Source organism: Natator depressus, chromosome 17, assembly GCF_965152275.1.
Source record: "Natator depressus isolate rNatDep1 chromosome 17, rNatDep2.hap1, whole genome shotgun sequence".
Taxonomy (NCBI): domain Eukaryota; kingdom Metazoa; phylum Chordata; order Testudines; family Cheloniidae; genus Natator; species Natator depressus.
The window spans coordinates 9,168,791-9,196,208 of NC_134250.1; the positions used below are offsets into that span (position 1 = coordinate 9,168,791).

Genomic DNA, 27,418 nt, shown 5'->3' on the forward strand with positions numbered 1-27,418 from the left:
CGATCCTGTCCCCTCTTCCACCCCCCAGATCCTGCCCCTCCGCCCCCCCCAGCCCCGGATTCTGCGACCCAGATCCTGCTCCTCCACCCCCCCCAGGCCCGATCCTGCCCCCCTTCCCGCTCCGCCCTCCCAGCCCCGGATCCTTCCCGCTCCGCCCCCCCAGCCCCAGATCCTGCCCCTCTGCCCCCCCCCCCAGCCCTGGATTCTGCTACCCAGATCCTGCCCCTCCGCCCCCCCAGCCCCGATCTGCCCCCCCAGCCCCGGATCCTGCCCCTCCGCCCCCCCCCCAGCCCCGGATTCTGCGACCCAGATCCTGCCCCTCCGCCCCCCTTCCCCCCCCAGATCCTTCCCGCTCCACCCCCCCCAGCCCCGGATCCTGCCCCCTCTTCCCCCCCAGCCCCAGATCCTGCCCCTCCACCGGCCCCAGCCCGATTCTGTCCATCAGCTCCCTCTGCCCCTCCACAGCCCCTGCTCCTGCCCCCCATCGCCCCTCCCTAGCCCTGATCACCCCCTGCCCCCCACCCCAGGGGTGATGGAATAATTTGTACAGTGGGGGTGCTGAGAGCCATTGAACCAAACTGTAAACCCTGGATACGCTGGAAACCAAGCCAGGGGTGCAACAGCACCCTGAGTTCCATTATCTATGACCCACCCCTGGCACCCAATCCTGGCCCTGTACACTGGCCCACCCCCACCCTAAACTCCCAATCCTGGGCCTGTGCGCGCGCGCACACACACACACACACACACTGCGTCGCTCACCCTGGGCCCCTGGGCTGAGCTCCTGAGTCTGCCTCACACATGGGCCCATTGGAGACCCAACCCGTCCCACAGCTCATGCTGCCAAGGGCAAGGCTACCTTCTATTTTTAGTGCATTAGCTGGATGACAACACCACTGTGTCTCCTTGAGCTGGGAATTACACCCCCAGCTTGAAGTCTAGACACACACAGAGTGTGCGCTCTGACACTGCGGAGTTGGAGAGGTTACTGTAATAACTCACTTCACCCTATTGCATTTGACACCCTGGATAACGGGGGTATTCAAAGAAAGAAGCTCCCATCTCCTCTCCCTGGCTCGGGGGGAATGCTCCCCTGCATGTCCTCTTTGTGGCTGGTGCATGGGCTGTTTCAATCTGCTTTTAACAACTGGGCATATGCTGCTTGTTCTAGATCTTTATGCCAGAGGCACCTCGTAATAGTAGAAATTTCTGTGCAAGCCCCAATGTCACCTTCTTTAACAGCCACTGGTATCTGAATCACTTCCTTGGAGGAGCTAAAAATGGCTCTGTCGTTGTGTTTCCCTTCATGTTAATTTATTTGTTTGTTTATCTGTAGTCTGTATTCTAACTAAATACACTAATCTACATAGACTACACGACTCAATCACCTACAGAACTCAAACAATGACTGTGCTCTTCAAACAAGCCATCGCTGGCAACTCGAGGCTGTTCTACAAAACTTTCAACAAGCACTGTAAAAGTAAAGAAACTTGAACAGACAAATATGTTAGCCAACAACTACAGCCACTGAAGCTGGGCAAGTCACTTCACCTGTCCGTACTTCAGTTTCCTTAATTGTAAAAGAGGGAAAGGGATCCCACTCTGAGATCTATGGCTGAAAAGTGCTACATATGAATTATTATTAATGTTGTCACGTGTTTATTTGGTAAATCTGACAGTAAGTTTCCATTGGTTCATATCAGTGACAAATATAAAAGAAAAAGAGGACTTGTGGCACCATAGAGACTAACAAATTTATTTGAGCATAAGCTTTTGTGAGCTACAGCTCACTTCATCAGCTGCATGCAGTGGAAAATACAATGGGGAGATTTATATACACAGAAAACAATGGGTGTTACCATACACACTGTAACCACAGTGATCACTTAAGGTGAGCTATTACCAGTGGGGGGGGGGAAGGAGTGAGGGAACCTTTTGTAGTGATAATCAAGGTGGCCCATTTCCAGCAGTTGACAAGAACGTGTGAGGAACGCTGTGGGGGGAGGGGGGAATAAACATGGGGAAATAGTTTTACTTTGTGTAATGACACATCCACTCCCAGTCTTTATTCAAGACTCATTTAATGGTGTCCAGTTTGCAAATTAATTCCAATTCAGCAGTCTCTCGGAGTCCGTTTTTGAAGTTTTTTTGTTGAAGAATTGCCACTTTTAGGTCTGTAATCGAGTGACCAGAAAGACTGAAGTGTTCTCCAACTGGTTTTTGAATGTTATAATTCTTGACGTCTGATTTGTGTCCATTTATTCTTTTATGTAGAGACTGTCCGGTTTGGCCAATGTACATGGCAGAGGGGCATTGCTGGCACATATAACAATGGTAGATGTGCAAGTGAACGAGCCTCTGATAGTGTGGCTGATGTGATTAGGCCCTATGATGGTGTCCCCTGAATAGATACGTGGACACAGTTGGCAACAGGCTTTGTTGCACGGATAGGTTCCTGGGTTAGTGGTTCTGTTGTGTGGTTGCTGGTGAGTATTTGCTTCAGGTTGGGGGGCTGTCCGTAAGCAGGGTCTGGCCTGTCTCCCAAGATCTGTGAGAGTGATGGGTCATCCTTCAGGATAGGTTGTAGATCCTTGATGATGCGTTGGAGAGGTTTTAGTTGGGGGCTGAAGGTGACGGCTAGTGGCGTTCTGTTATTATCTTTGTTGGGCCTGTCCTGTAGTAGGTGACTTCTGGGTACTCCCCTGGCTCTGTCAATCTGTTTCTTCACTTCAGCAGGTGGGTATTGTAGTTGTAAGAATGCTTGATAGAGATCTTGTAGGTTTTTGTCTCTGTCTGAGGGGTTGGAGCAAATGCGGTTGTATCGTAGAGCTTGACTGTAGACAATGGATCGTATGATGTGGTCTGGATGAAAGCTGGAGGCATGTAGGTAGGAATAGGGGTCAGTAGGTTTCCGGTATAGGATGGTGTTTATGTGACCATCGCTTATTAGCACTGTAGTGTCCAGGAAGTGGATCTCTTGTGTGGACTGGTCCAGGCTGAGGTTGATGGTGGGATGGAACTGTATGAACTGTATGTTGGATTGCTGTTTATTCCTCTATTCATAAAACTGTATACGAGGCCGGGGACGAGTTTGCACTCAACCCAGTGCGTGGCCTGTGTTTGAGGAGCGGGTTGGGAATGACATGTGCTCATACACCTCTCCAGATAATACAGGAAGTGGGAATGGGAACAGCAATGACCGTCACTCTTTCAGAGGCAAGCAGTTTAAGGTGCAGCCTCGCAGTCTAGTCTCCGCTACTGCACACGAGCACAGGTCTGGGAGCCAGGAAGAACAGTGACAGGGGGGAATGGGAGTTAATTGAGCGATGGGAACGACGGTAAAGTCAAATGGAATCATTCTATGACACAGAGGGTCGGTCTCCAGCTGGGAACGAACAGCACTGGGCTTGTCAACACGAGCATTTTTTTCTCACGTTTCCCAGCATTGCACAAACATCGATGATGTGGAAGAACTAGTGTAAGGTGCCCACTTGGCAACCAATGGCATTTTAACTGCCATGTTCCCTCTCTACAGGCTCTGAACAGGGAGAGAGGACTTGGTAGCTAGTCCTCGCTCAGCTCCCGATGCCGACACAGCAACTGTGTTTGCCGTGAGACTTTTCCTGCTTTGCTTTCTCTGTTTCAACATTCGCTGCTACCTTGTGAGCAATGGACGGGGAAATACTTGTAGCCTGTCATTGGGCCTCTCTGCCCGATCAAAGAGATTGGCTGCAGACTTTCAAAGAAAGCTACTTAGACAACTCCCGGCTTGTTCTGGTGCCCAGAGGGAGGAAAGAAATAGGAAGGGCAGGGTGGGGCAATGTTGCAGTTGAGGGCAGAGTTTAATGGGGAGGAAAATGGGAGAGAGTGCATGGATAGCACATGAGGCTCAGCAGGACTGAGCTGCCTAGAGAGAGAAATGAAACCTGAAACTTTCAGATGGAGCAGGGGAGCTTCACAGCTAAAGTAGATGAGCAGTGTCAGGATCAGGTTTGACAGGCTTAGGTAGCCTGGGGCTACAGGTCTGAATTCCAGCATGGTTGCTTTATCCTGCCAAGGTAGAGAAGCATCAGTTCAGTGCATTTTTCCCGGTGTGGCTCTTTCAGCCGAGACCTGAACAACCTTGATCTTGTCTGCTGGATGTTACAGAGGCTGAAGCACTTTTTAATAAGATTAGGGGCTTGTGCTGGTATCTTGGTCAAAATGTCCACGGCCTTTCACTTCTCATGCAACAGGTTGTGTGCTGATTACCACTCTCTAGCCACGAGGTAGCAGAATTGCAAGAGGTAATTAGGGTAAAGTACTTTAAGACAAAGAGTACCATGAAGGAAGAGAATATGGACTCCAGAGCCTAAGGACTCATGGGATACTAAACCAAGTGCCAGATTTTCAATACTATTTAGGCATCTAAAAATGCAGATAGACAAGTAGTGGGATTAACAAAATCCAGGCGGGTTAGATACCTAACTCCCACTAAGAGTTCAGCATTCTGTAAATCACACAAGGCCCCTATCTGCAGCTTTAGGCATCCAAATACCTTTAAAAATCTGGCCCAAATCTCCATTAATTAGCAACCAGGATCTCCCAACTGAGCTCCCTTACTCAAACTTAAAAACTGTGTTGTTAAGCTACAGGGTTGACATAAAACATAGGGTGAAACCAGCTGTAGTTCATCACCAGGCTAGACCCCTGAATCCTTTATTCTATGTGCAAGTTATAAAGTTATATACTAACGGGTCTTTCATTCGCCACTAGACTTCCTTCCAATTGACAATTCTTTTATACCTGCAGTGTTTCTTAAATGCAGCCACCGTGGCCACATGGGGCCGCCAGGGGCTTTTCTTGCAGTCACAGCCTCCTGGGTGGTTATTGATGTGAGGGAGGGGGGAAACAGTGGCCCCTCTCTGGAGTAACAAAAGCTGGAGGAGCAGGCAGCCAGTGAGTTCCCCACCTTCCCAGGGGTGGTGGGGTTGGGCGTCAGCCCTGGGGTAGCAGGTGGCAGGCTCCAGCCACAGGGCTTTGGGCTCTGTTTCCTGAGCTCACCACCCTTCCCATTACCTCTGGCCCCCGCTGCCTCTCCTAGTAGCCCATTGCCCCCGGGTCCCCCTGCCTCCCTACCCACCACCCCATCCAGAGCTCAGTATGTCCCAGGATTGACAGGGCTGAGTAAGTCTGCTGTGAAAAGTGATAGTTGTTTGTTTGTTAGTATCACTTTTCACTGCAGACTTAGTAGCTAGCAAGTCTAAAAAAAAAAAAAAAAGGCAAAAGAAACACTAAGAAAAAAGACAAGAATGTGCAAAGCACCTTCTTTGTGTTTCTATTTTGTTTAGGTCCAGTAAAGAATAGACAACTGTACATTATTTTTATGATTGAGTCTGCAAAAAAAAATCCTACATAAATAAAGTACTATGATTTGGACATGCATATGTGCATATTCATTTGGTTTTCCTAAAGTTAATTAAGTATTTTAGGAAAAATTGTCAGAGCGGCCACCAAGAGCTGGTGGCCGCACTCTGAGGCCACCAAAAAATTTGTGAGAAACCCTACCTTAGAGGTTTCAGAATAACAGCCGTGTTAGTCTGTATTCGCAAAAAGAAAAGGAGTACTTGTGGCACCTTAGAGACTAACCAATTTATTTGAGCATGAGCTTTCGTGAGCTACAGCGCACTTCCGATGAAGTGAGCTGTAGCTCATGAAAGCTCCTACCTTAGAGAGAATTCCCAGTCTGCCTAGCTCTTAAAGGCATAGCACCCGAGAACAAGTCCTATTCAAAGGGTGTAAGACATGTTTCGTTGTAAAGGCAATACCACACGTTAGATCTAATTCAAGATTTGGTTCTTGCAGTTTTTCACTATGCAACTATTTTTTAAGTAACACATTTCTACGGCTGTAACACAGCCAACATGAATTGTGTTGGTCAGTGTAAATGAGTAGTATGGAAGATGCACAGTACCGTGTCTGAGTAGGATTGCTTGTCCTGATCTCACACATATTGGGAGGGTGGAAGACTACGCTCTTGTTAGGTCAGCCAGACTGAATTTATTTTGCCCGCTTGCTTAAGTGTTTTTCTATTTTTTGTTAATGTGAGTAAAAAAGGGGCAGGATTCAAAATGCACAGTTTTGTCTCAGTCCTGGTGTTTTGCCCACAGTACCTAGAGAGGCATCGTGAGAATTCAGGCAACTGGATCACATTTCTTTAATATTTTAAGGCTACAAAACACATAATACATTTATGCTGCATATACTGGAAAATACAACAATGCTAATACTTTCCCGTTCCAGCATCTTTCACCTGAAGATCTCAGAGAGCTTTAAAAAGCATTAAGCAAACCTGACAATACTCCAGATGTAACATCTCATGTTCTTTGAAACCTCCAGTGACCGGGATTCCCACAACCTCCCTTGGAAGCCCTTTATAGTACTTAACTATCCTTATAGTTAGAAAGTTCCTAATATCTAACCTAAATCTCCCTTGCTGCAGATTAAGTCAATTACTTCCTGTCCTACCTTCGGTGGACATGGAGAACAATTGATCACTGTCCTCTTTACAACAGCCCTTTGAAAACTGTTGTCAGGTTTCCCCTCAGTCTTTTCTCAAGACTAAACATGCCCCGTTTTTTTAACCTTTCCTCACAGGTCAGGTTTTCTAAACCTTATATCATTGTTGTTCTCCTCAAATCAAATAATGCTAATAAAATGAATAACTGCATCCCTGCCTGGCAAATGACATTTTTCTCACAGAACAAATGCATGCCTCTGAGATCTTGCGAGAGTGAGGGAAAAGGGCCTCTGATTGCTAGTTCAATTATAGTAATGATTTACAAAGCAAGCACAGATTCCTGGGTAAAACAAGCCAGCATGGTACTAAAGAACTGGATAATCAAAAACAAACAGTGATAGATTAACTCCTGTCAGTACCCTGAGACCAATTAATTATTGATTTCACATGCCTTTGTGAAAAAGCACAGATTTCTCTATTAACATCTCAAAAAAAAAAAAAAGCATCAGATCAATAATTTCTGGAGTTGCCTTGCAGAGCACATGATTCAAATCTGGAGCTGACACAGTAAATTCCCTTCTTTCAGTGTGAGATTGGTTTCATCTGCCTGCAGGTACTGCTCTCTGCAGCTCTTCAGATGGGTCTGGGCAGGTCATTACTCAGAATGCTGAAGGATATCTTCTAACTTCAGCAAGGGCTCCTGTCTCAGAATACTTAATGGTACCTAGGGAATAGCCATGGCTGGAATGAGATCAGATGGGACGATTGTGTCACTTCCAACAGCTGTATCTGCAGCTGGGAGGATTTTCTTTATAGCTGCACAGTTCTTTGTGTGCTACGGTTGCAGGAGAGCCAGCAGATCACATGGTGCTGGCTCTCCTTGTTTCAGGAAGCTAAGGAGACCATGTGGCTGGCAGACACGTGCTGCAGGCCAGAGAGAGGGGAAGGGAAGGTAGAGCAAAGACACAGCGTCAGATGGTGGCCCCTTTACTCATATTGGTGGGCAGTTGCTCACATGAGCAATCCCATTGACTTACTTGTACGAGTAACCGCTCAGTAGCGTGAATAAGGAGTCCACAATTTGGCCGAGACGTTAAATACACTTCACTGAAGCTGAGGTTGGCCCAGGGATGTGAGTGACATCAAATGGCTAGGGAGATGACCCATGAGATGAGCCGTCTGCTAAGATGCGGCACCCACGACCAAAGAGTCTGAGAACTGGTGCTTTTTAGAATATGAGAGAACCCGGGGGCAGCTGCGCTAACCCTTAGAACATACGTACTGAGCGTACCTACATGCTGCACTGGACAGCTAGCACCTGGCAGCAGGGATCATAGCTCTGTTTGCACATATTGGGCAAACAAATACTCCTGTGCAGAGCAGAGCTGGTCACAAATCTGCATCCAACACGATACTGAAAAAAAGAGACAGCCTTCTGTGAACATTGCTTGCACCTTTTCCAAGGAGATCTGCTCTCGAGTCCTTTATTTATGGCTTTCCACAGGGCACTTGGCATAGAACAATTCAACCTCCCTCTACAGAGGCAATACTTCCCCTCTTTGAGAGAGAGAGAGAGAGAGAGAGAGAGAGAGCGCACCACTGATGCACCAAAGCACTAGGGCCCACATTTTTCAGTGTGATCTCTAATTTGGCCATCTCCCAAGTGGCTGTTTTGCAGAGGGTTCGAGTGCCCCCCCTGGGGCTTCAGATGGAGTCACAGCTGCTCAGCACCTCCGAAAAGCAACATCTAGCCGTCTCAAATCACACACTCAAAGTTAGTGGATACTTTTGAAAATGTCGCCCATGTGGGTCCCGCTGGTGGCAAAGCTAAGTATTGATCCTAACAGTCCTAGCGCCCAGTGCCCTCCTTGCTCATCCTACTTAATCCTTCTTTCCTGCAATTGCTCTCTCCCCACTGCCAAGCATGCTTCTCTTCTTCCCAATGTTGGGGTGAACATGCAACCCCTAGGATGGCCTCTATTGTGTGAATATGGCTAAATAGGGACCACGTTACCTGATTGGGCCTTGATTCTGCAGTGTGTTTTCTGTGGTTGCAGGGGTCCAACCAGGCAGGTGCACTTGCAGAATTGGAGTCTTAGAAATTAAGTTTCTCCAGGTCAATCCAATACATGTGTTTTAATTTTCTGTCCCAGTTTTGCTGATCTACTCCTACTGCCTTCAGGGGCCTAGCTCTATGTAGACAGCATTTTGGCTACCCTCTGTACAGAGATGACTTTGGGGGCCGTTAGTATTTTTTTATTGCTACAGAACACTGAACTAGTGTCCTCTTTTGATACAATGCTGCTGCTCCTGACCCATCTTCTTTCCGTGTGCCATCGTAGACGCTTATCTAAGGGTGGGTGGGTCTCTCTTACATGTACAACCAAGAGCTCTTCACACAGGCTTTCCTTGCACACACATCCCTATGTGAGAACTTAAAAACCCCTCCCCTTGCTGTCTACTGCTGCATGAAGCTCTGCATCTTCCTATCCATGCCTCAGCAGACCTGTTACTTAGCACAGCGAGCTTCACAATGGGGAGTCCCACTGGCTTTAAGAGGACAGGCAAGGGAATGCTAGTGCAGAGCTCATTGCAGGATTGGGTCACGGCTCGAGTTATCATCCTCTATCGTCCTTTTGTTATTTGTATTGCAGCAGCACCCAAAGACTCCTGGGCAGAGGTAGACACGGTCCCCGCTCAGAGGAGCTTACAAGCTTAAATACACAAGGGAGAAGGGGTTGGCAAAAACAGAGAGGAGGATGAAGACTTGATGGCTTTTTAGTGTCCTTTATTTAACTTATGTGGGCAGCCATTGGCTCAGGAATGGCAGGAGGCAGCAAGTAACAAGGGGGGTGAGCAGGGGAGCAGCACAGAAAAGGGGAAGGGGGATGAGGGAAACACATGGATGGGAGCAAGAAAGGCTGCAAGAGGGAGACAGGTCACAGCAAACAGCCAGCCCACAGGCAGAGGACGATGCCCATCGTTAAATGGGACAAGGCAGTCCTACTCCCGTCTCTAGCATCTGGAGCTGTTACTGTTGCCATTACTGGGATTACCTAGGTTTCTGGTACCCCTCAAAGATGAGGGTCCTTGAGAGAGGGTTATGCCCCAGACATATCCTGGGAGAGGGAGCCCCAGCTGAGCCTTGCCCTGCCTTGCCTCTTCTGCACTTGGCTGTTATACTGATATGGGGTTTCCGAAGCCCTCGAGGGGATTGGGATGCTCAATTCCTATTAATTTGAATCAGTCAGTTATAGTGGGCATCCACATTCCTTAGACAGACTTAACCCTCTGCAGACTGTAAAGCACTTTAACAAAGGGGGTGAAGTAGCACCCTTCCTCATTTTATAGATGAGGAAACTGAGACCCAGCAAAGTTAAATGACTTGAGCTCATGCAGCGATCGATGGAACCAAGGTCCCCGGGGAGCCAGCCTGGGGAGAACATTCACAGGCGTTAGTTAGGGCGATAGGAGGAAAAGGTGGACATTAAGGAGAACTACTGACTCTAGAGCTCAGGAAAAGAACACGCTGCTCAGGAGCTCACTTACACTCATGGCCTGTGGCAAGGACAATTGTTTGAGACATTTAAAACCAGGCTGCACAAAGCCAGAAGGAAGCACTTAGTATTGGCCTAACTGTGCTCCCACTGAAGTTGGTGGCAAAGTTAGACTAACCGTGAGTGATTATGAAAATCTCACCCTTATTGTTATACGGAAAAAATTTTCCAGTGGCTCTTCCCCCAACCTGACCAGTCTCCCTTGTTTCTCTGATGCTTTTTTTTTGGACTGTATCTAAGACAGCTACTTAAAATGCAATTTTATATTTCAGATGAGGTGCACACAGAGTTACTCTTGGCCATTTATTGCCCATTCCATTTCAATATCCCTAAGGTTGCAGTCGTGAGACGTCTTTCTCCCTTACAGCTTTGAAGCACAAACCTTTATTTGTTCTAACAAGTCTCATAAAAAGAAACACTATTCTAAACTCTCCAAACCGCCCGGTTTCCCTGGGCTTTATTTTCATTGGTGAGCCTCTGAAACGTACTGACAGCCAGCTGAAGAAACAAATCTTGCAACACTTATGGGACGCACCACCTATAAATCAGGAACTTTAGCTGGGGAAAGAAACACAATTGCTTTGAAATAGAGCTGTCACTACCACTCCCCATAGTATCAGAGTACTGATGGGCTGTAGCTTTTCTGAAAGCCTAATTGTGAATAAAAACACACACTATATTCCTATCTATGTACTTTACGGCTCTCATCACGGTAGTATCTGAGCAACTCAGAACCATTAATGGATTTATCCTCAGCACACCTGCGTGCTGGGGAAGTATAACCCCCCACTCTTCAGATGGAGACTATGACAGTGCAGATTAGGTGACTTGGCCTCGGTCTCACAGAGTCTGTGGCTGAGGCAGGATTTGAACCCAGGTGTCCTGAATCCATTACACCAGTGGTTTCCAAATTTTGGTGGTTCACATAACACCTTCTTACAAAAATGATGTTTGATGTTCCACATACAAATGTCTCCTTTTCGTGCACATTTCAGGCCTTAATAGGCTTGATTTAAGTATTGCCAGATGCTCTAGTAATATAAATGCCTAAGGAAACCTAAGATGTCGATTATAACGCACATATTTAAACACAGCAGGTTTTTAGACAGCACATCAAAAAGAAACCCGGTGAAGCAGCCATTAGTATGATTGTCTTTCAAACTGTGTGTACACAAGGGCAAGGGGCTGCGGTGGTGGGGAGCTGTGTGTACAGGGGCGGGGGGGGCTCCATGTACAGGGAAAGAGGGTGTGTGTGTGTATATACACACAGGGGAAGGGAGTCTCCAGTGATGGGGTGCATATGTACAGGTCCCGGGGGGCTCTGGTGATGGGAGACGTGTACACGGAAAGGGATGCATGTGTAAGGGGGCTCCCACGATGGGGGATCGTGTACAGGAGCAGGGGGCTCCGGTGAGGCAACTGTACACAGAAAGGGAGGCTCTGGTAAGGGAGACGTGTACACGGGGCGGGGGGGCCCTTGTTGGGGGGCTGGGCAGGGGGCGCTGGTGGAGGAGTGCTGTGTGTGCAGGGGCAGGGGGTGCTGGTAAAGGGGCTGTACCAGGGCAGGGGTGCTAGTAGGGTGGGCTGTACAGGGGGAAGTGTGTGTATAGGGGCAGGGTTCTCTGGTGTGGGAGCTGTGTTCACAGGGGGGCTGTGGTGGGCAGGAGCTGTGTTCACAGGGGCAGGGGGGCTGTGTGTATGGGGCATGGCAGGGGGCTGAGGTCAGGGAGGGCTGGGCACAGGGGCAGTGAGGAGCTATGTGTATAGAGGCAGGGCGGGGAGCTGCAGTAGGGGGGCTGGGCAGGGGCTCAGGTCAGGGGGGCTGGGCACAGGGGGGCTGTGTGTATAGGGGCAGGGAGAGGGGCTGAGGTCGGGGAGGGCTATATGTATAGGGGCAGGGCGGGGGGCTGGGCACAGGGGCAGGGAGGAGCTGTGTGTATAGGGGCAGGGCGGGGGTCTGCAGTGGGGGGGCTGAGCACAGGGGCAGGGAGGAGCTGTGTGTATAGAGGCAGGGCGGGGGGCTGCAATGGGGGGGCTGGGCACAGGGGCAGGGGGGCTGTGTGTATAGGGGCAGGGCGGGGGGCTGCAAGGGGGGGGCTGGGCACAGGGGCAGGGGGGCTGTGTGTATAGGGGCAGGGCGGGGGGCTGAGGTCAGGGAGGGCTATGTATATAGGGGCAGGGAGGAGCTGTGTGTATAGGGGCAGGGGGCCTGTGGTGGGGGGGTCTGGGCACAGGGGCAGGGTCCCAGAGGCGAGGGACAGACACAGGGGAGCCTTGCCTGGCAGTGGGGACTTTACCTGGGCACCAAGCTGCTCCAAGAGGCCCCTTTTGCTCCTCAGCAGCTCCAGACCCTCCTCAGCAGGGCCCTGAGATGCTGGATAAACTGCTCAGGGTCTCCCCCTGCTGGGGAAAGCTCAGGTCGCAGCCAGCCAGCCGCTCCGAGGCCGAAGAGCCCGGCGGTACCATCCAAGCCGACCCGTCACCCCCACGTGGCCCTGGCGCTGCAGAGGCAGGAGGGAATTGCCCCTGCACGCCAGAGCCAGGCCGCAGCCTGGGCAGCACCGGGGGCCCCTGCTTTGCAGCGGCTTCCTTGCGGGAGGTTTGGATCTGGCAGCTCCGAGCGGCTGGAGCTTTTGCAGCAGCTGTGACCCAGGCACGGCGGCTCTTTGGGATGAGAGCTCTGGTGCTGCTAGATGGGGCCCCCACATTCCCCTCCAGCTGCATGGCTCGGCGACGCCCGTGCGGAGGGCTCGGCCTAGCAGAAAGGCAGGCACAGCTGCGTGCCCCATGTCCAGCTGCATAGCCCCAGCACCCGCCCGCCCACTGAATAAAACCACTCTGCCGGCATGCCCGGCAACTCTCCTTCGCCACTCTGACTGAACGAGCCCAAGAGGGCATTGTGCGTCTCACCGATTTCCTAGCGGGCCGCGGCTTTGAAACTGGGGTGGGGGAGAACCCCTCCTCCTCCCAAACCTAAGTGTCTTTGACCTACCACTTCCAAGAAGCTTGTCTTCCACCACCGGCACCTGTACCACCGTTTGGGGCCCCTTTCCCTAGAGCCTACTGGCTGCGATGCATGGATAGCTAGACAGAGAACATGAAAGCGATTTAAGTGCAAGGAAACCAAGCTAGCACGACATCCGCAAGTGTGAACTAAAGTAGCAGCTACAAAAGAACAGGAATTCCTGGTGTGGTGCCTTTGTACAAAGTAATTGGTGAGCAGTTCATTCTGGGACTGAATATAAAATCCTATCTTTAAAAAAATGGGGCTTGAGCGTCCCCAGCTCTTTGACTTTCTCGTCTTTAATGACGGCTTCGCAACGAGCCCATTCTAGAGCGCCTTTGAATGGCTTGAACGGCGGAAATTCACATTTCACCAGGGATAGTCTTTCAGTGCTTTGAAGAATACGGACCAAAAAATGGCTGCTGAGCTGAATTAATAGCCTGAGTGAAGCTGAGGAGTTGGAGGTTTTTCCAAAGCAGTTTCTTGCAGGTAAAGAGGGGACTATTTTACAGCAAATCATAAGAAAAAATTCTGCCCCATGAGGGTCTGAAGGCATTGCTGCTTCCTCCAACTTCCCAGGGACATCACCTGAAGGGACATGGCTAGGATTGATCCATGAGCATGGAAAGGGAGCCAAAAAAGGACTATAGTCATTGCACATGGATGGGTCTTAAGTGGAAAAGGAATGCAACTGGACACAGCAGGTTGAATTCTCCCGTACAATGTGCATATCCCCACACACACTCCAGGGGGAGTTGTGCGCACACACATCTGAAGGCAGAATTTAATCCAGTGCCAAAGGCTCCAGGACAAATTTGGAGAGGTGGAAGGTTAAATATTAGACTGAGCCTGTGACTGGCAGAGATGCTTCTGTTGCATGAGGATTTTTATACCGGACTTCACTAACTAGAGGGAAAGTTATCCATACGTTTCTGAACAGCTCATCCCAGCAATTGAATCTGTACCTGGGAAGAGCTCCAGACAAGACCAAGGCAACAGAGATTTGTTTGTCCAAATATTTCTACCTTGTGGAGTGTAGGCTGATGCTTTGAATCTGAATATGCCCACTGAGAAGTTTATATTGGGTCCATGATAACATTGGGCACATTTACAAGATGTTTAAAAATCAATCACAATTGCCAGCCAACTGCTACAAGAAACGGATCATTCTCCCTTATTATCATGTAGTAACACAAATGACTTTGAAAAGCCTCACTTCCCTGCACAGACAGGATTCTTCCCTTGTCACCTGAAATATTTCCCTTGTTATCCAGTCACTTAGTGTGGTGAAGTAGTTGGAGATAAGTCTAGTCTTAGCTGTGACAATGACAGCCTCTGGTTTTGAATGAGTCACAATTTGTTTCCACTATTTGTGGAGTGACGATATTTACCCAGCTCAGAGGGACTGTGTGAATTTTAATGTGGGTGTTTATGGAGCACTTTGAAGATACAAAGAACTATCAACATGTTAGATCTTATTACAGTCATCAATGGTATCTGCAGGTTTAACATGCAATACCTGGAATGGCTGAGGCTGTATGAAAAGAAGAGTTATTTAGAGATGTGGCAATTTGGATACGTTTATACAAACACGTCTGAGGGTTTCAGAATAATCAATTTCACATTATGGGCTTCTGTGGATTAAAGGAGTACCGCAGGAATTGTGTTCAGCTCCCATTCGTGGTCTTGATAAAACTTCCTGCTCAGAGCATCTGCTGTGTTGTTCTGGAAGCAAGGTAGGTACGAAGATATAACATGCACATTGGCGATGGTGCAACACAAAGACTCATGGCTTCCATACATAGGGAGCGTGACCAGGCTTTTCCTTGCGTGTTTATGTAGAACATGGTGGCTACATTGTCTGTCAGGATCTGTACCATTTTGTTTTGGATTAGTAGTAGGAAATGAAAACAAGCATTTCAAAATGCTCACAGTTCCAGCAGGTTGATATGAAGCTGGGACTCTGCTGGAGGCCAGCGGGCCCGTACAGAATGTGCCTGGAGATGCACCCCCCAGCCTAGGAAGGATGCATCCGTGGTGATGGTGAGCACTGATGGATACTGCAGAAACGGCACGCCCCTGCAGACGTCGTCCATATTGGTCCACCATAGCAGGGAGTCCTTGACTGCATTCGGCATTGTGAGGAGTTTGTTTATGCTGTGCTTGTGGGGAGCATAATTTGTTCGTAACCAGGCTTGAAGGCACCACATGTGTAGCCTTGCATGTTGGATGGTGAAGGGTGTGGCGGCCATGTGGCTTGGAGTTGTAGGTAAGTTCGGGCAGATGCATGCGGGCTGTTGCGCACTGTTAAGATTAAGGCGGTTAGAGTCAGAAAGCGTTTTGTTGGGAGGGAGGCAGTTGCTTGGAGGGAATTGAGGTCCGCTCCAATGAATTCCAGGAGTTGGACAGGTGTTAAGGTGGACTTTTGTAAGTTTATTTGAAGTCCTAAGGATTTGAAGAGATATATCATATATTGGGTGGAATCTATGGCTGCCTGCAGTGTTGCTGCTTTCAGCAGGCAGTCGTCCAAGTATGGGACTATCATTATTCCCTCTCTGCATAGGTAGGCCGCTACCATGGCGAGTACTTTGGAAAATATCTGCAGTGCAGTGGAAAGGCCAAAGGGCAGAACTTTGTCCTGAAAGTGGTCCTGTGCTATTGTGAAGTGCAGGAATTTCCGATGTGAAGGATGGATAGATATATGAAAATATGCGTCCTGTAGGTTGAAGGCTTAGAACCAGTCCACCCTCTCTAATGCTGGGATTATGGTGCCTAGTGAAACCATTTTGAATCTTTGTGTTTTTACAAACTTGTTGAGTTGCTGTAGATCAAGAATAGGTCTCCAATGTCCTTTTTTTTCTGGGTGAGAAATTAGTGGGAATAGAACCCCCTCCCTCTGTACATGATTGGTACAGGTTCTGCTGCTCCCAGGGATAGGAGATGGTTCAACTCTTCCCGCAGTAGATGGTTGTGAGTGGGGTCCCTGAAGAGGGTGGGACAAGGGGCGGGTGGGTAAGGAGTTTGCAGGTAAGGGGGATGGAGTAACCGGTTTTGATGATTTCTGATACCCATCTGTCCATGTTGATGGACTGCCAGATGGGGTAGAATAGAAGTAGGCAATCTCCAAAAATTTTGCCATTGACAGATGGTGCCAGCAGTGAGAGAGATGGGATTCTCAAACCCTCGACCAGGGCTTCAAATCCGTTGTCTAGAGGTTGACGACTGAGCGGTAGTAGTCGAGGGAGCAGATTGTCTTCTCCTTGAAGTTTTCTGTTTCTGCCCCTGCTGTCGTAATACCTATTCCGTTGAGTATACGGAGGAGGTTGGAACGATTGAGGAGTTTGGTAAGTGGTATGTCATCTCTTGTTCCTAGGCGTGTGGCTGCCCAGAGACTGCAAGGTGGCCCTCGAGTCTTTCAGGGTATGCAATGACTCGTCTGTCTTGTCCGCTAAGAGTTTGGCACCTTTGAATCATAGAATAAACAGAGCTGGAAGGGACCTCTGGAGGCCATCTAGTCCAACCCCCTGCCCAGAGCAGGACCAATCCCAACTAAATCATCCCAGCCAGGGCTTTGTCAAGCCTGACCTTAAAAACTTCTAAGGAAGGAGATTCCACCACCTCCCTAGGTAACGCATTCCAGTGTTTCACCACCCTCCTAGTGAAAAAGTTTTTCCTAATATCCAACCTAAACCTCCCCCACTGCAACTTGGGACCATTACTCCTTGTCCTGTCATCTGCTATCACTGAGAATAGTCTAGATCCATCCTCTTTGGATCCACCTTTCAGGTAGTTAAAAGCAGCTATCAAATCCCCCCTCATTCTTCTCTTCCATAGACTAAACAATCCCAGTTCCCTCAGCCTCTCCTCATAACTCATGTGTTCCAGTCCCCTAATCATTTTTGTTGCCCTCCGCTGGACGTTTTCCAATTTTTTCACATCCTTCTTGTAGTGTGGGGCCCAAAACTGGACACAGTACTCCAGATGAGGCCTCACCAATGTCGAATAGAGGGGAACGATCACGTCCCTCGATCTGCTGGCAATGCCCCTACCATTGGCCTTCTTGGCAACTGCCATTGGCCTTCTTGGCAACAAGGGCACACTGTTGACTCATATCCAGCTTCTCGTCCAGTGTCACCCCTAGGTCCTTCTCTGCAGAACTGCTGCCTAGCCATTCGGTCCCTAGTCTGTAGCGGTGCACTGGATTCTTCCATCCTAAGTGCAGGACTCTGCACTTGTCCTTGTTGAACCTCATCAGATTTCTTTTGGCCCAATCCTCCAATTTGTCTAGGTCCCTCTGTATCCTATCCCTACCCTCCAGCGTATCTACCACTCCTCCCAGTTTAGTGTCATCCGCAAACTTGCTGAGGGTGCAATCCACACCATCCTCCAGATCATTAATGAAGATATTGAACAAAACCGGCCCCAGGACTGACCCTTGGGGCACTCCGCTAGATACCGGCTGCCAACTAGACATGGAGCCATTGATCACTACCCGTTGAGCCCGACAATCTAGCCAACTTTCTACCCACCTTGTAGTGCATCCATCCAGCCCATACTACTTTAACTTGCTGACAAGAATACTGTGGGAGACCATGTCAAAAGCTTTGCTAAAGTCGAGGAATAACAAGTCCACTGCTTTCCCTTCATCCACAGAACCAGTTATCTCATCATAGAAGGCGACTAGATTAGTCAGGCATGACTTTCCCTTGGTGAATCCATGCTGACTGTTCCTGATCACTTTCCTCTCGTCTAAGTGCTTCAGAGTTGATTCCTTGAGGACATGCTCCATGATTTTTCTGGGGACTGAGGTGAGGCTGACCGGCCTGTAGTTCCCAGGATCATCCTTCTTCCCTTTTTTAAAGATGGGCACTACATTAGCCTTTTTCCAATCTTCCGGGACTTCCCCCGATCGCCATGAGTTTTCAAAGATAATGGCCAATGGCTCTGCAAGCACATCCACCAATTCCTTTAGCACTCTCAGATGCAACACATCCGGCCCCATGGACTTGTGCACGTCCAGTTTTTCTAAATAGTCCTGAACCACTTCTTCCTTCAGAGAGGGCTGGCCACCTCCTCGCCATGCTGTGCTGCCCAGTGCAGTAGTCTGGGAGCTGACCTTGTTCGTGAAGACAGAGGCAAAAAAAGCATTGAGTACGTTAGCTTTTTCCACATCCTCTGTCACTAGGTTGCCTCCCTCATTTAGTAAGGGGCCCACACTTTCCTTGGCTTTCTTCTTATTGCCAACATACCTGAAGAAACCTTTCTTGTTACTCTTAACATCCCTTGCTAGCTGCAACTCCAGGTGTGATTTAGCCTTCCTGATTCCATTCCTACATGCCCAAGCAATATTTATATACTCATCCCTGGTCATTTGTCCAATCTTCCACTTCTTGTAAGCCTCTTTTTTGTGCTTAAGATCAGCAAGGATTTCACTGTTAAGCCAAGCTGGTCGCCTGCCATATTTACTATTCTTTCTACACATCGGGATGGTTTGTCCCTGTAACCTCAATAAGGATTCTTTAAAATACAGCCAGCTCTCCTGGACTCCTTTCCCCCTCATGTTATTCTCCCAGGGGATCTTGCCCATCAGTTCCCTGAGGGAGTCAAAGTCTGCTTTTCTGAAGTCCAGGGTCCGTATTCTGCTGCTTTCCTTTCTTCCTTGCGTCAGGATCCTGAACTCGACCATCTCATGGTCACTGCCTCCCAGGTTCCCATCCACTTTTGCTTCCCCTACTAATTCTTCCCAGTTTGTGAGCAGCAGGTCAAGAAGAGCGCCACCCCTAGTTGGTTCCTCCAGCACTTGCACCAGGAAATTGTCCCCTACAGTTTCCAAAAACTTCCTGGATTGTCTGTGCACCGCTGTATTGCTCTCCCAGCAGATATCAGGATGTTGAAGTCGCCCATGAGAACCAGGGCGTGCGATCTAGTAGCTTCTGCGACTTGCCGGAAGAAAGCCTCGTCCACCTCATCCCCCTGGTCCGGTGGTCTATAGCAGACTCCCACCACGATATCACCCTTGTTGCTCAGGCTTCTAAACTTAATTCAGAGACTCTCAGGTTTTTCTGGAGTTTCATACTTGAGCTCTGAGCAGTCATACTGCTCCCTTACATACAGTGCAACTCCCCCACCTTTTCTGGCCTCCCTGTCCTTCCTGAACAGTTTATACCCATCCATGACAGTACTCCAATCATGCGAGTTATCCCACCAAGTCTTTGAAATGTAAGTCTTCTATGGTGGACTGCACTGGCTTTGGGAAACCGGACAGATGAAGCCAGGAGGCTCTCCTCATAACAACTGCTGTTGCCATGGATCTTCCTGTGGAATCAGCAGAGTCAAGGGCAGCTTGGAGAGCTGTTCTGGTGATAGGTTGGTCCTCTGTGATGAATGCTTTGTATTGATCATTTTTGTCATCTGGAATAAAGTTTATAAATTCCAAGAGACTTGTGTAATTATTGTGATCGTATTCTGGCATATTAGGGCTTCATAGCTGGCAATTCTCAATTGTAATGTCACAGCAAAGTATGCTTTACAGCTCAATAGGTCGAGACGTTTCCAGTCTTTATCATACAGGGTGTTTCTATAGTATTGTTGTTTACCCTGTTCATTCAACGCGTCGATAACGAGTGAGTTCAGCATTGGAAGTGAGAAAAGGAATTCAGTGTCCTTGGCTGGCACGTAACACTTCTTATCAGACCTTTTACAGGTAGGTGGAATCGAATCAACTTCACAGGGTCCATAATTGCATCATTCATGGGAAGGGCGATTTTGGATGAAGTGGACGTGTTTAGTATGTCCACTAGCTTGTGGCGAGATTCCTGGACCTCTTCCAGAGAGATGTCTAGGGAAGTGGCCACTCTCTTGTAAAGTTCCTGAAACTGCTTGATATCATCTGCAGTGGTGGGAGGTGGAGGCATAATCGTGTCATCTGGTGAGGAAGATGACAATTGAATGTCAGCTGGGTTGTCGGGGTCCGAGAATTGCTCCTGTTCTTCAGCCCTATGTTCTGAGACAGCAGAAGATGCCTTTGATGGCCATATGGGTGGTTGAGGTGCCCCAGTTGTGGGCAGAGTGGTGGGTACTCCCTGTTGTGGGTATGGAGCTCATGGCTGCCAGAATGGCCATTGCAGTTGGAAGGGCATGGTGGGCATCCAGGGTTGGCCATACCAGGGTTGATTTGTAAAGTTTACAGGGAAGCCCATGCTTGGTAGGGCCTGTGTAGTGGGTGTAGACACAGGAGAGGAAAGGTGGGGCGAGTGCCGTATATCCTCCTCTGCATCGTCCTCCCCCCTAAAGAACTACAGTGAAAGCTGTGGAGAGCTGGGCTGGCTAAGTACTGCGGTACCGTCGGTGCAGAGGAGAGGAGACTGCAGTACCGATGAGACAGGTAAGTCTGTATGACAGAGGAACTGCTGTGACGTGCCCGGTCTCAGTGCCGGTGGAGCTCAGTACAGTGTGCTGGAGTGAGCTGATCGGCACAGGTGTGTGGCTGGCGTGCATAGTACCAGCAGAAGTTGGCAGCATTAGCACAGGTATGCTTGCTACCGATGGCCTTTGCTGTTGTCAGTGCCGCAGCATGGGGTTTCACTTTCCCCTTAGCACCTGTGACAGAGCTCAACTGCTTAGGAGCTCTGGGTTTCTCAGTACCGTCGGTACCAGAGGGATCTGGTCTGTTGATATGGCCGGTGTGGTTAGGGTGACCAGACAGCAAGTGTGAAAAATTGGGATAGGGTGGGGGGTAATAGGCACCTATACAAGTATCAAATATCCCCCCAAATATCAGGACTGTCCCTATAGAATCGGGACATCTGGTCAACCTAGGTGTGGTCGATACTGGGAGCATTTGGCCTCTATCGGAGTGCTTTTTCTTGGTTGACTCCAAAGCCGGGGACATGGTGCCGTTTCTTTGCTACCTTCTTGGCAGGCTGTTCAGGATCTTTTCCCCTGAAAGAGGAGCCTTTCTCTGAGGCAGGAGTCAGCGATTTCTGGGCAAGAGAGGTTCGTACCTCAGGCTCAGATGCTGGGCAAAGAGATTTCTCCATGAGAAGTTTTACTTGTAAATCCCTTGCCTTTCTCGTGCGGGCTTTCCAGTTTTGACAGTACGAGCACTTTCGCAGTATATGTCTCTCACTGAGACAGTGGACGCACTGAATGTCCATCTGAGAGGGGTATTGAAAGCTGGCAGTTAGTCTAGCGTTTAAAGCCTGGGGAGCCAGGCATGCCCCTGGGGGAGCTTATTCTCTCAGTGATGTGGCAAGATAGAAGAGGAAAGTGCCACTGCGATCAGGAAAAACTCAAAAACTTACGGTCCTATGAGGAATTTTTAATTTTTTTTTAAGACAGGGATAAGGTAGGAAGGGAAAATAGTCTATCGTATTCTAACTAAGAACTAAGAACTACTGCTAAAGGGACAGGAAAAAGATTATTTCTAGCTGTGAGGCGCTGCAGAGTGCTCCGAGTCAAGCCAATGGTGGTAGAGAAGGAACTGGGGGCAAGAGAGAGGGTGCGAAGTGTTGGTCGCACAGCGCTAGTTAACCGCCTGAAGCAGTGCGAGACGGAGACTGCTCATGTGCGGCCCAACCGGGGCACTGCTAACTTAAATCTCTGGCTACGAGCACAGGGGTGCAACGACACCAAAAGTGGAGCACCCACAGAGACACCACTCAAAGAAGAACTTGCTCCTATCTTTTGGCCCCTGAAGAGCACAATTTTCACTATCACTAGCCAGAGGTAGCTTGCTTTGCCCTGCACCATAGCAGTTTTACATGGGGGGGGGAAGAGGGGGAAAATACAGCAAGTACACGTCTATAATTAACCAGACTAATAACGATGCTAGTTTAAAAAGGGACTGGAAAATATGGCATTACTGCTCTCTCATTTTGGATACCAAATTAGGGAAACCCAACCCCCTACAAAAACATCTTCAGAAACTGCTACTCTTACTTTCACGCAGTCCCACCTGTTGGCGAGGGCAGCACTCTGCATTACAAAAATCAGTAGATCTATATTGTGTGCGCACATGCATGTACGTGTGGTAGAGTGTATAAATATATTTTTCACTGATCTAGGGTCAAATGACGTAATGTTTAGTTTGCAGCAACTATGAAGTGTGTGAATATGTTCTCTGACATCTTTTACCAATTCAGAAAAAAGGCCGAATATAAGCATTTATACATTTTAAACAGGAAAGTAATATTTTCACATGGAAGAAAACAGACTCAATTATAATTAAGCTGCTGCCATAAAAGTTGCCTTTAATTGATACTTAATTCATAGTTGAAATTCCAGGCTTCTAAAATAAGCTTGAATAGACAGACTATACTGTAAGATTTTTTTTTAGAAAGACTAAGCAGCCACCTTTAGTTATTAAAAAACTAAATTTACATTTAAAAATGAATGGGTTTGAAATACTGAGCTATTTAAATGATGATAAACTGATTTTGACTGATGTGAGGTGACATGAAATTGCTCTGCTACTAGATATTAGCCATCTTTTAAGTCAATAGGAGTTGCCCACGCTTAACAGAGGGCAGAATTTAGAACAATTTGTTTAACCATGATCTAGAAATAAACAATTATGGAGAAAAGCATTCAGCAATATTCACAGCCACAAATCCACATCACCAGCTTTAAACACGATTGTGGACTACCCCACTGAAGTCAGCAGAAGAATCCTTCTGACCTTGATGAGCTTTGGATTAGGTTCTTGGTTCACACCCACCTCTAGCTTCCAAAAGAATAAAACAAATCCCAGTACCCTGAGGGACAAGAAAATGATGAGAGAATAAAAAGGTCAGCCGTGAACCCTAGCAGCCAATGACCCCCAAACAACTCAAAGCAGGTTGAATTTACATTTTACTTCAAAAAAAGGGAAGTACATACATGAGGGGAAAATAGGGTGAACAACAATTATTTGAAACCATGATTTCTACAGTTTTTACCTACAAGTTACCAACTGTGTTCGAGTCAGCAGGATTCTCACTGGCTGCTGCACGCTTGCTTACAATAGTAACAGGATTGTAAATCAAGGAAACATTTTCGAAGTTGAGGCCCAAATGGAAATAGTAAGTTATCGTACACCGTGTACGTTTATCGTACACAGCATTTTTTCTTCTTTAAATGACAACGCACCAGCAGGAAGGAGAAGTAGTAGTTAACAATTACTAACACTAGAATAATCAAATTTGTATGTTATACATATACAGCAACTAACTGCTTTACAAAAAAGCAAAATAATACAATATATTGTCACATGTATTTACAGTGTAGTAAATATACTTTGTCAAATTTTACACAAAATCTATTTACAGGTGAATATACTGCATTAAAAAAAAGTGTGGCCAACACTAAAAGTGACTGTCTGTGGTAAGTCTGTTGCATAACATTAAGACGTGCTTCATTACATCTGAAAAATATTAACCTTAGAATGAAACAGAAAAAGCCCTAAAAGCTACAAACCAATTAGGAATAGAGCACTGGCACTTTCCCAAATGCTCAGTCCACAAAATACTTATTTGAAATGTTTCCTTTTCATGGAAAATAAATTGCATGCACATTAAAGCAGAAGCGTTGGTATAATTAACAGGTAGGTTATGCACTATTAAAATACTACCAAGTTAACTTTAAGTCAGGGAAAATACAAACACAAACAATAAAATGTCAATCGTCTTTACAGTACTTAATGTGGTTAATGCATAATGGATAAACATGCTCTAAAACAGGGGTGTCAAACGTACGGTCCCCGTGATGTATTTATGTGGTCTGCATGTCAGATTCAGAGTCTCCAAAATCTAAGCTTTCCCGTAAATCAAAGTGTCTAGGCCCCATGGCTACAGAGATCACCTTAAAATGTGAACAGAGTGTAACCAACGCAGTGATGGCTGATGAGTCTGCAGCTGTCTGAAACAATGACTCAGAGGTGTGAACTCCTCTGTTCCCTGTTAATCAGACTGGAATATCAAAGGCCCAGTGATTATACTTCAGGCTCATCATTAACAATTTAATCACTAAAAGAAAAGGAGGAGTACTTGTGGCACCTTCAGACTAACCAATTTATTTGAGCATAAGCTTTCGTGAGCTACAGCTCACTTCATCACTGACCATTTTAGTAAAAGGAATGGGTGCCAGGGGGAAGGAATGAAGCACGCTGTGTTAGGAAGTGGCAGTTGCCCCAAGGAACGAAATGCAGAGAGAAGGGCAGAAGACCAAAGACGGGGGGGGGGAGGGGGAAGAGAAAGAAAGGAGAATAAGGAATTAAGAAAGAACATGAGAAAGAAAAAGACAAATAGCAGTGGGGAGCAGATTTTACTGGGGAGCAGATTTTCTGAGTGAAGAATGTGACAATAAGGCACTGAACAAATAACTTATCACTAGATAGTCACTATATAAAGACCATGTTCTTCCCTTGATCTCTTTGCAACCCTCCGACCAACATTGGTGGCTGTTCCACTGTACAATGTGGGGGAGTATATGGTCCTGAATGTATACGCTGGCCCACAAACTAGAATAAACCATAGAATACAGCTTTCTCCTCCAAATGAGTTTGGCACCCCTGCTCTAGAAGGTTCAGATCTTCTGACCCAACTCAATGGTAGAAATGGTAGAAAGACAATCCCTCCCACCCAATGACATTTACTAAGGTGAGTTACTTATTGCCTATCTTACATGAAATCAGTTTTGGTCAAGTGGGTACTGAGACACTCCTGCGGTTCTCACATGAAAGATAATTTTGATCACTGTATTTTGATTTCACAACATACACATTTGAAATGCACAGTTTTTATGAATTCCAATTTTGTCAGGCAATCTCAAAACATTGGAAAAGGTAGTTTTAAATACACTCAACCCAATCCAAACTGATTTGGTAATAAACACGAAAAATGCAGTATTTTTGAAAATTAGCTCACCAGGGAAACTGAAAGAGCAAAAAGCTTCTATTTTGTAACAGCATATTACCTTTAAAAGATTTCCCAACCTTATGGTGAGAAAAAATATATTAGTGAGTTTTCTTTAGGATTCATAATCTTTAACAAAACTGAACACTTAGAAAACTGACAGGGCTAGAATGAGCTTGATTCAATATGATCAAGGTTTTAAACGGACAGAGATTTTGAAACTGACTACTACACAATTGGATGTACTAGATGGAAGAGATTTTATCTGTGATATCCAAGGTTATGAATGCATAGCAGCTTAGTACCTGGCATTGGTCATTGCTCTATTCCTAAATTCAGTTCTATCCTCATAATCCATTTCATACATAGCTTTTGTAGAATTTTAATAATTAAGTTTCTACTGCAGCTCCTACATGATCAAGAATAAAAAAAGTTTGGTTAATTGCACAAGTCTTCAATATTTTCCAACATATCTAGTTCAAGATAACTACTAATTCTAAGTTTTCCTCTTATTTTGGCAAACTATTTGCATATTAAGTTTGTGTTCATAGTTTTTCCAGGACTGTAAACAAATTAAAAAAATTAAATTGTTATTTTCTGAATCAATACAATAAAGGCAAATTTTTATTTACATAAACATGTTACACTGTTACTGTGTGAATAAATGTGAATAATGTGCTATATCAATAAAATCTGAACACTTAATTGTACCATTCTCTATTAATTTAGCTGTGGAGTTTGATTTACTGAAAGCCACTATTGAAATCGCACTATGGGAGGTGTTTTTGTTTTTTAATATGATATACTTTTTTCTTTAAAGCCATTCATAAATTGCTAAATCCTAACATACAACAGGGACCACCTGGCATTAACAGTACATATATTTAGCCCTAAAATGAGCACCCAGATGACATGCCCTCCTTTGTCAGAATTTATATTTACCTCTGAGATCAAAATGTTCCGCACGTTTTTAGTCCATAAAGATAGTATTTGTAGCACTTTGTGCTGCTTCATTACATATCATTCAACATAGCAGCATATTATCACAGTCATCCATTGTTAATATACTACTGTAAGTTGATGAATCTTTCACAGTGATAGAAAGCAATTTCAGGTTACTTCTTATAAACCCCAAACATAATTTTTGCAAATTAAAAAAAAAAATTGAAAATTCTTCTAGAAAAATTTGAGAGAAATGTCTATGCTGATAGCAGAAATTGCATTGCAAACATTCATACAAAACCTGTCTGACAAAGATGTCAGTTATTTTTAAATTCATGTACCATTTTGCACTGAAGTGAACATTAATGATTTTGTATCATTGCTTGGGCAGCACACAAGCAGCTTTGCCAAACACAATTCTGAGGGAGTTGAAAGTTACTTCAGACAACTTTCCCAAATAGTTATTCTGCCAGGAATTTCTTGAAGGTGCATAAAATTGGTGGAAAGGGCAAAAGTAACATATAGGATATGTGGTAACATAAAAAGTAATACATTTTCCAAGCAGCTACTAAGAGAGCATAATTAATAGTCAGTTCTTGTTGATTTGCTTTTCTCTATACATCCATTTCTTTTAGTGCAGTCAAAGTTCAGCAAAAAATAAATGTACTTTGGAAAAAGTCAGTTTGTCCAGTCTGGTCCATATACAGTCCTAAATATATGAAGCTACGTTCTGGCAAATGAAGAGACACAAGTGGCCTCCTCGTCCTCTTAAATTTATTGCTAATTACTAAAGATTTAATTTATCAACCACCTCTGGTTAGGTTTACTGCACTGTGGCTAATTTCAAGGTTACTTTTAAGTATGGTAAAAAAAAGTCCACAGCTAAAAATCTGAAGGGTTTGAATTAACAAGGATTATAGTACTTCCCCGGCTCATGAAGCCATTAACTTGAAAAGTGTGCAAAACAGGATTAAACATTAACACTTTTCTTTAAAGAAGAAACTAACAAGGCATATAACAAAAGCAAGGTAAAACGGTCTATGAGAAATGGCTTTCATATTTGGACAGCGACTGTACTGCACTGTAAAGAATTCCATACTTCATTCATCTACGAAGTTCTTCAGGATCTACAAATGGTTCCGTTGAATGGTTCTGAAATACTGGCTTAAACCAAAAAAAAAAAGAAGAAAAGAAGGCATTAAAATTCAGGCAATGTTTTAAGAGTTGATCATCTGGCAACATGGCTGGTGGGATGGGAACGTTAAGAATTAAGTGCAGCATCACAACTGGTGGAGGGCCACTAGTGAAGCCCAGGTACATAAGTCAGTTAAAAAAAAAAAAGCTTCACACTATCTTTTTAGAGCTGTGACGTTTGAAACTGCCAGCGCTTCGCTGCTTTTGCACTTGACTTGCGGACCCATGGCGTGTCCTCCCGCTGTTGGAGTGTCCTGTGGTGGGGGAGAGTTCGACGTTCTCCTTGTCAATTCCTGATGGGAAATAAAGGGGACACAACATTACTTTCCTG

General features: G+C 46.4%; 1 protein-coding gene across 2 annotated transcripts in view; it reads right to left on the reverse strand.

Moving 5' to 3' along the window:
* Nucleotides 1–22,459: 22,459 nt before the first annotated feature.
* The window catches only part of NF1 (neurofibromin 1), a 169,197-nt gene continuing 164,238 nt past the window's right edge, over nucleotides 22,460–27,418 (reverse strand). For both annotated transcript variants that reach the window (XM_074974899.1, XM_074974898.1), the window contains one exon: nucleotides 22,460–27,380. In XM_074974899.1, coding sequence (XP_074831000.1) covers nucleotides 27,238–27,380 — 143 coding nt within the window. In that variant the 3' untranslated portion in view covers nucleotides 22,460–27,237. The remainder of the gene's footprint in view (nucleotides 27,381–27,418) is intronic.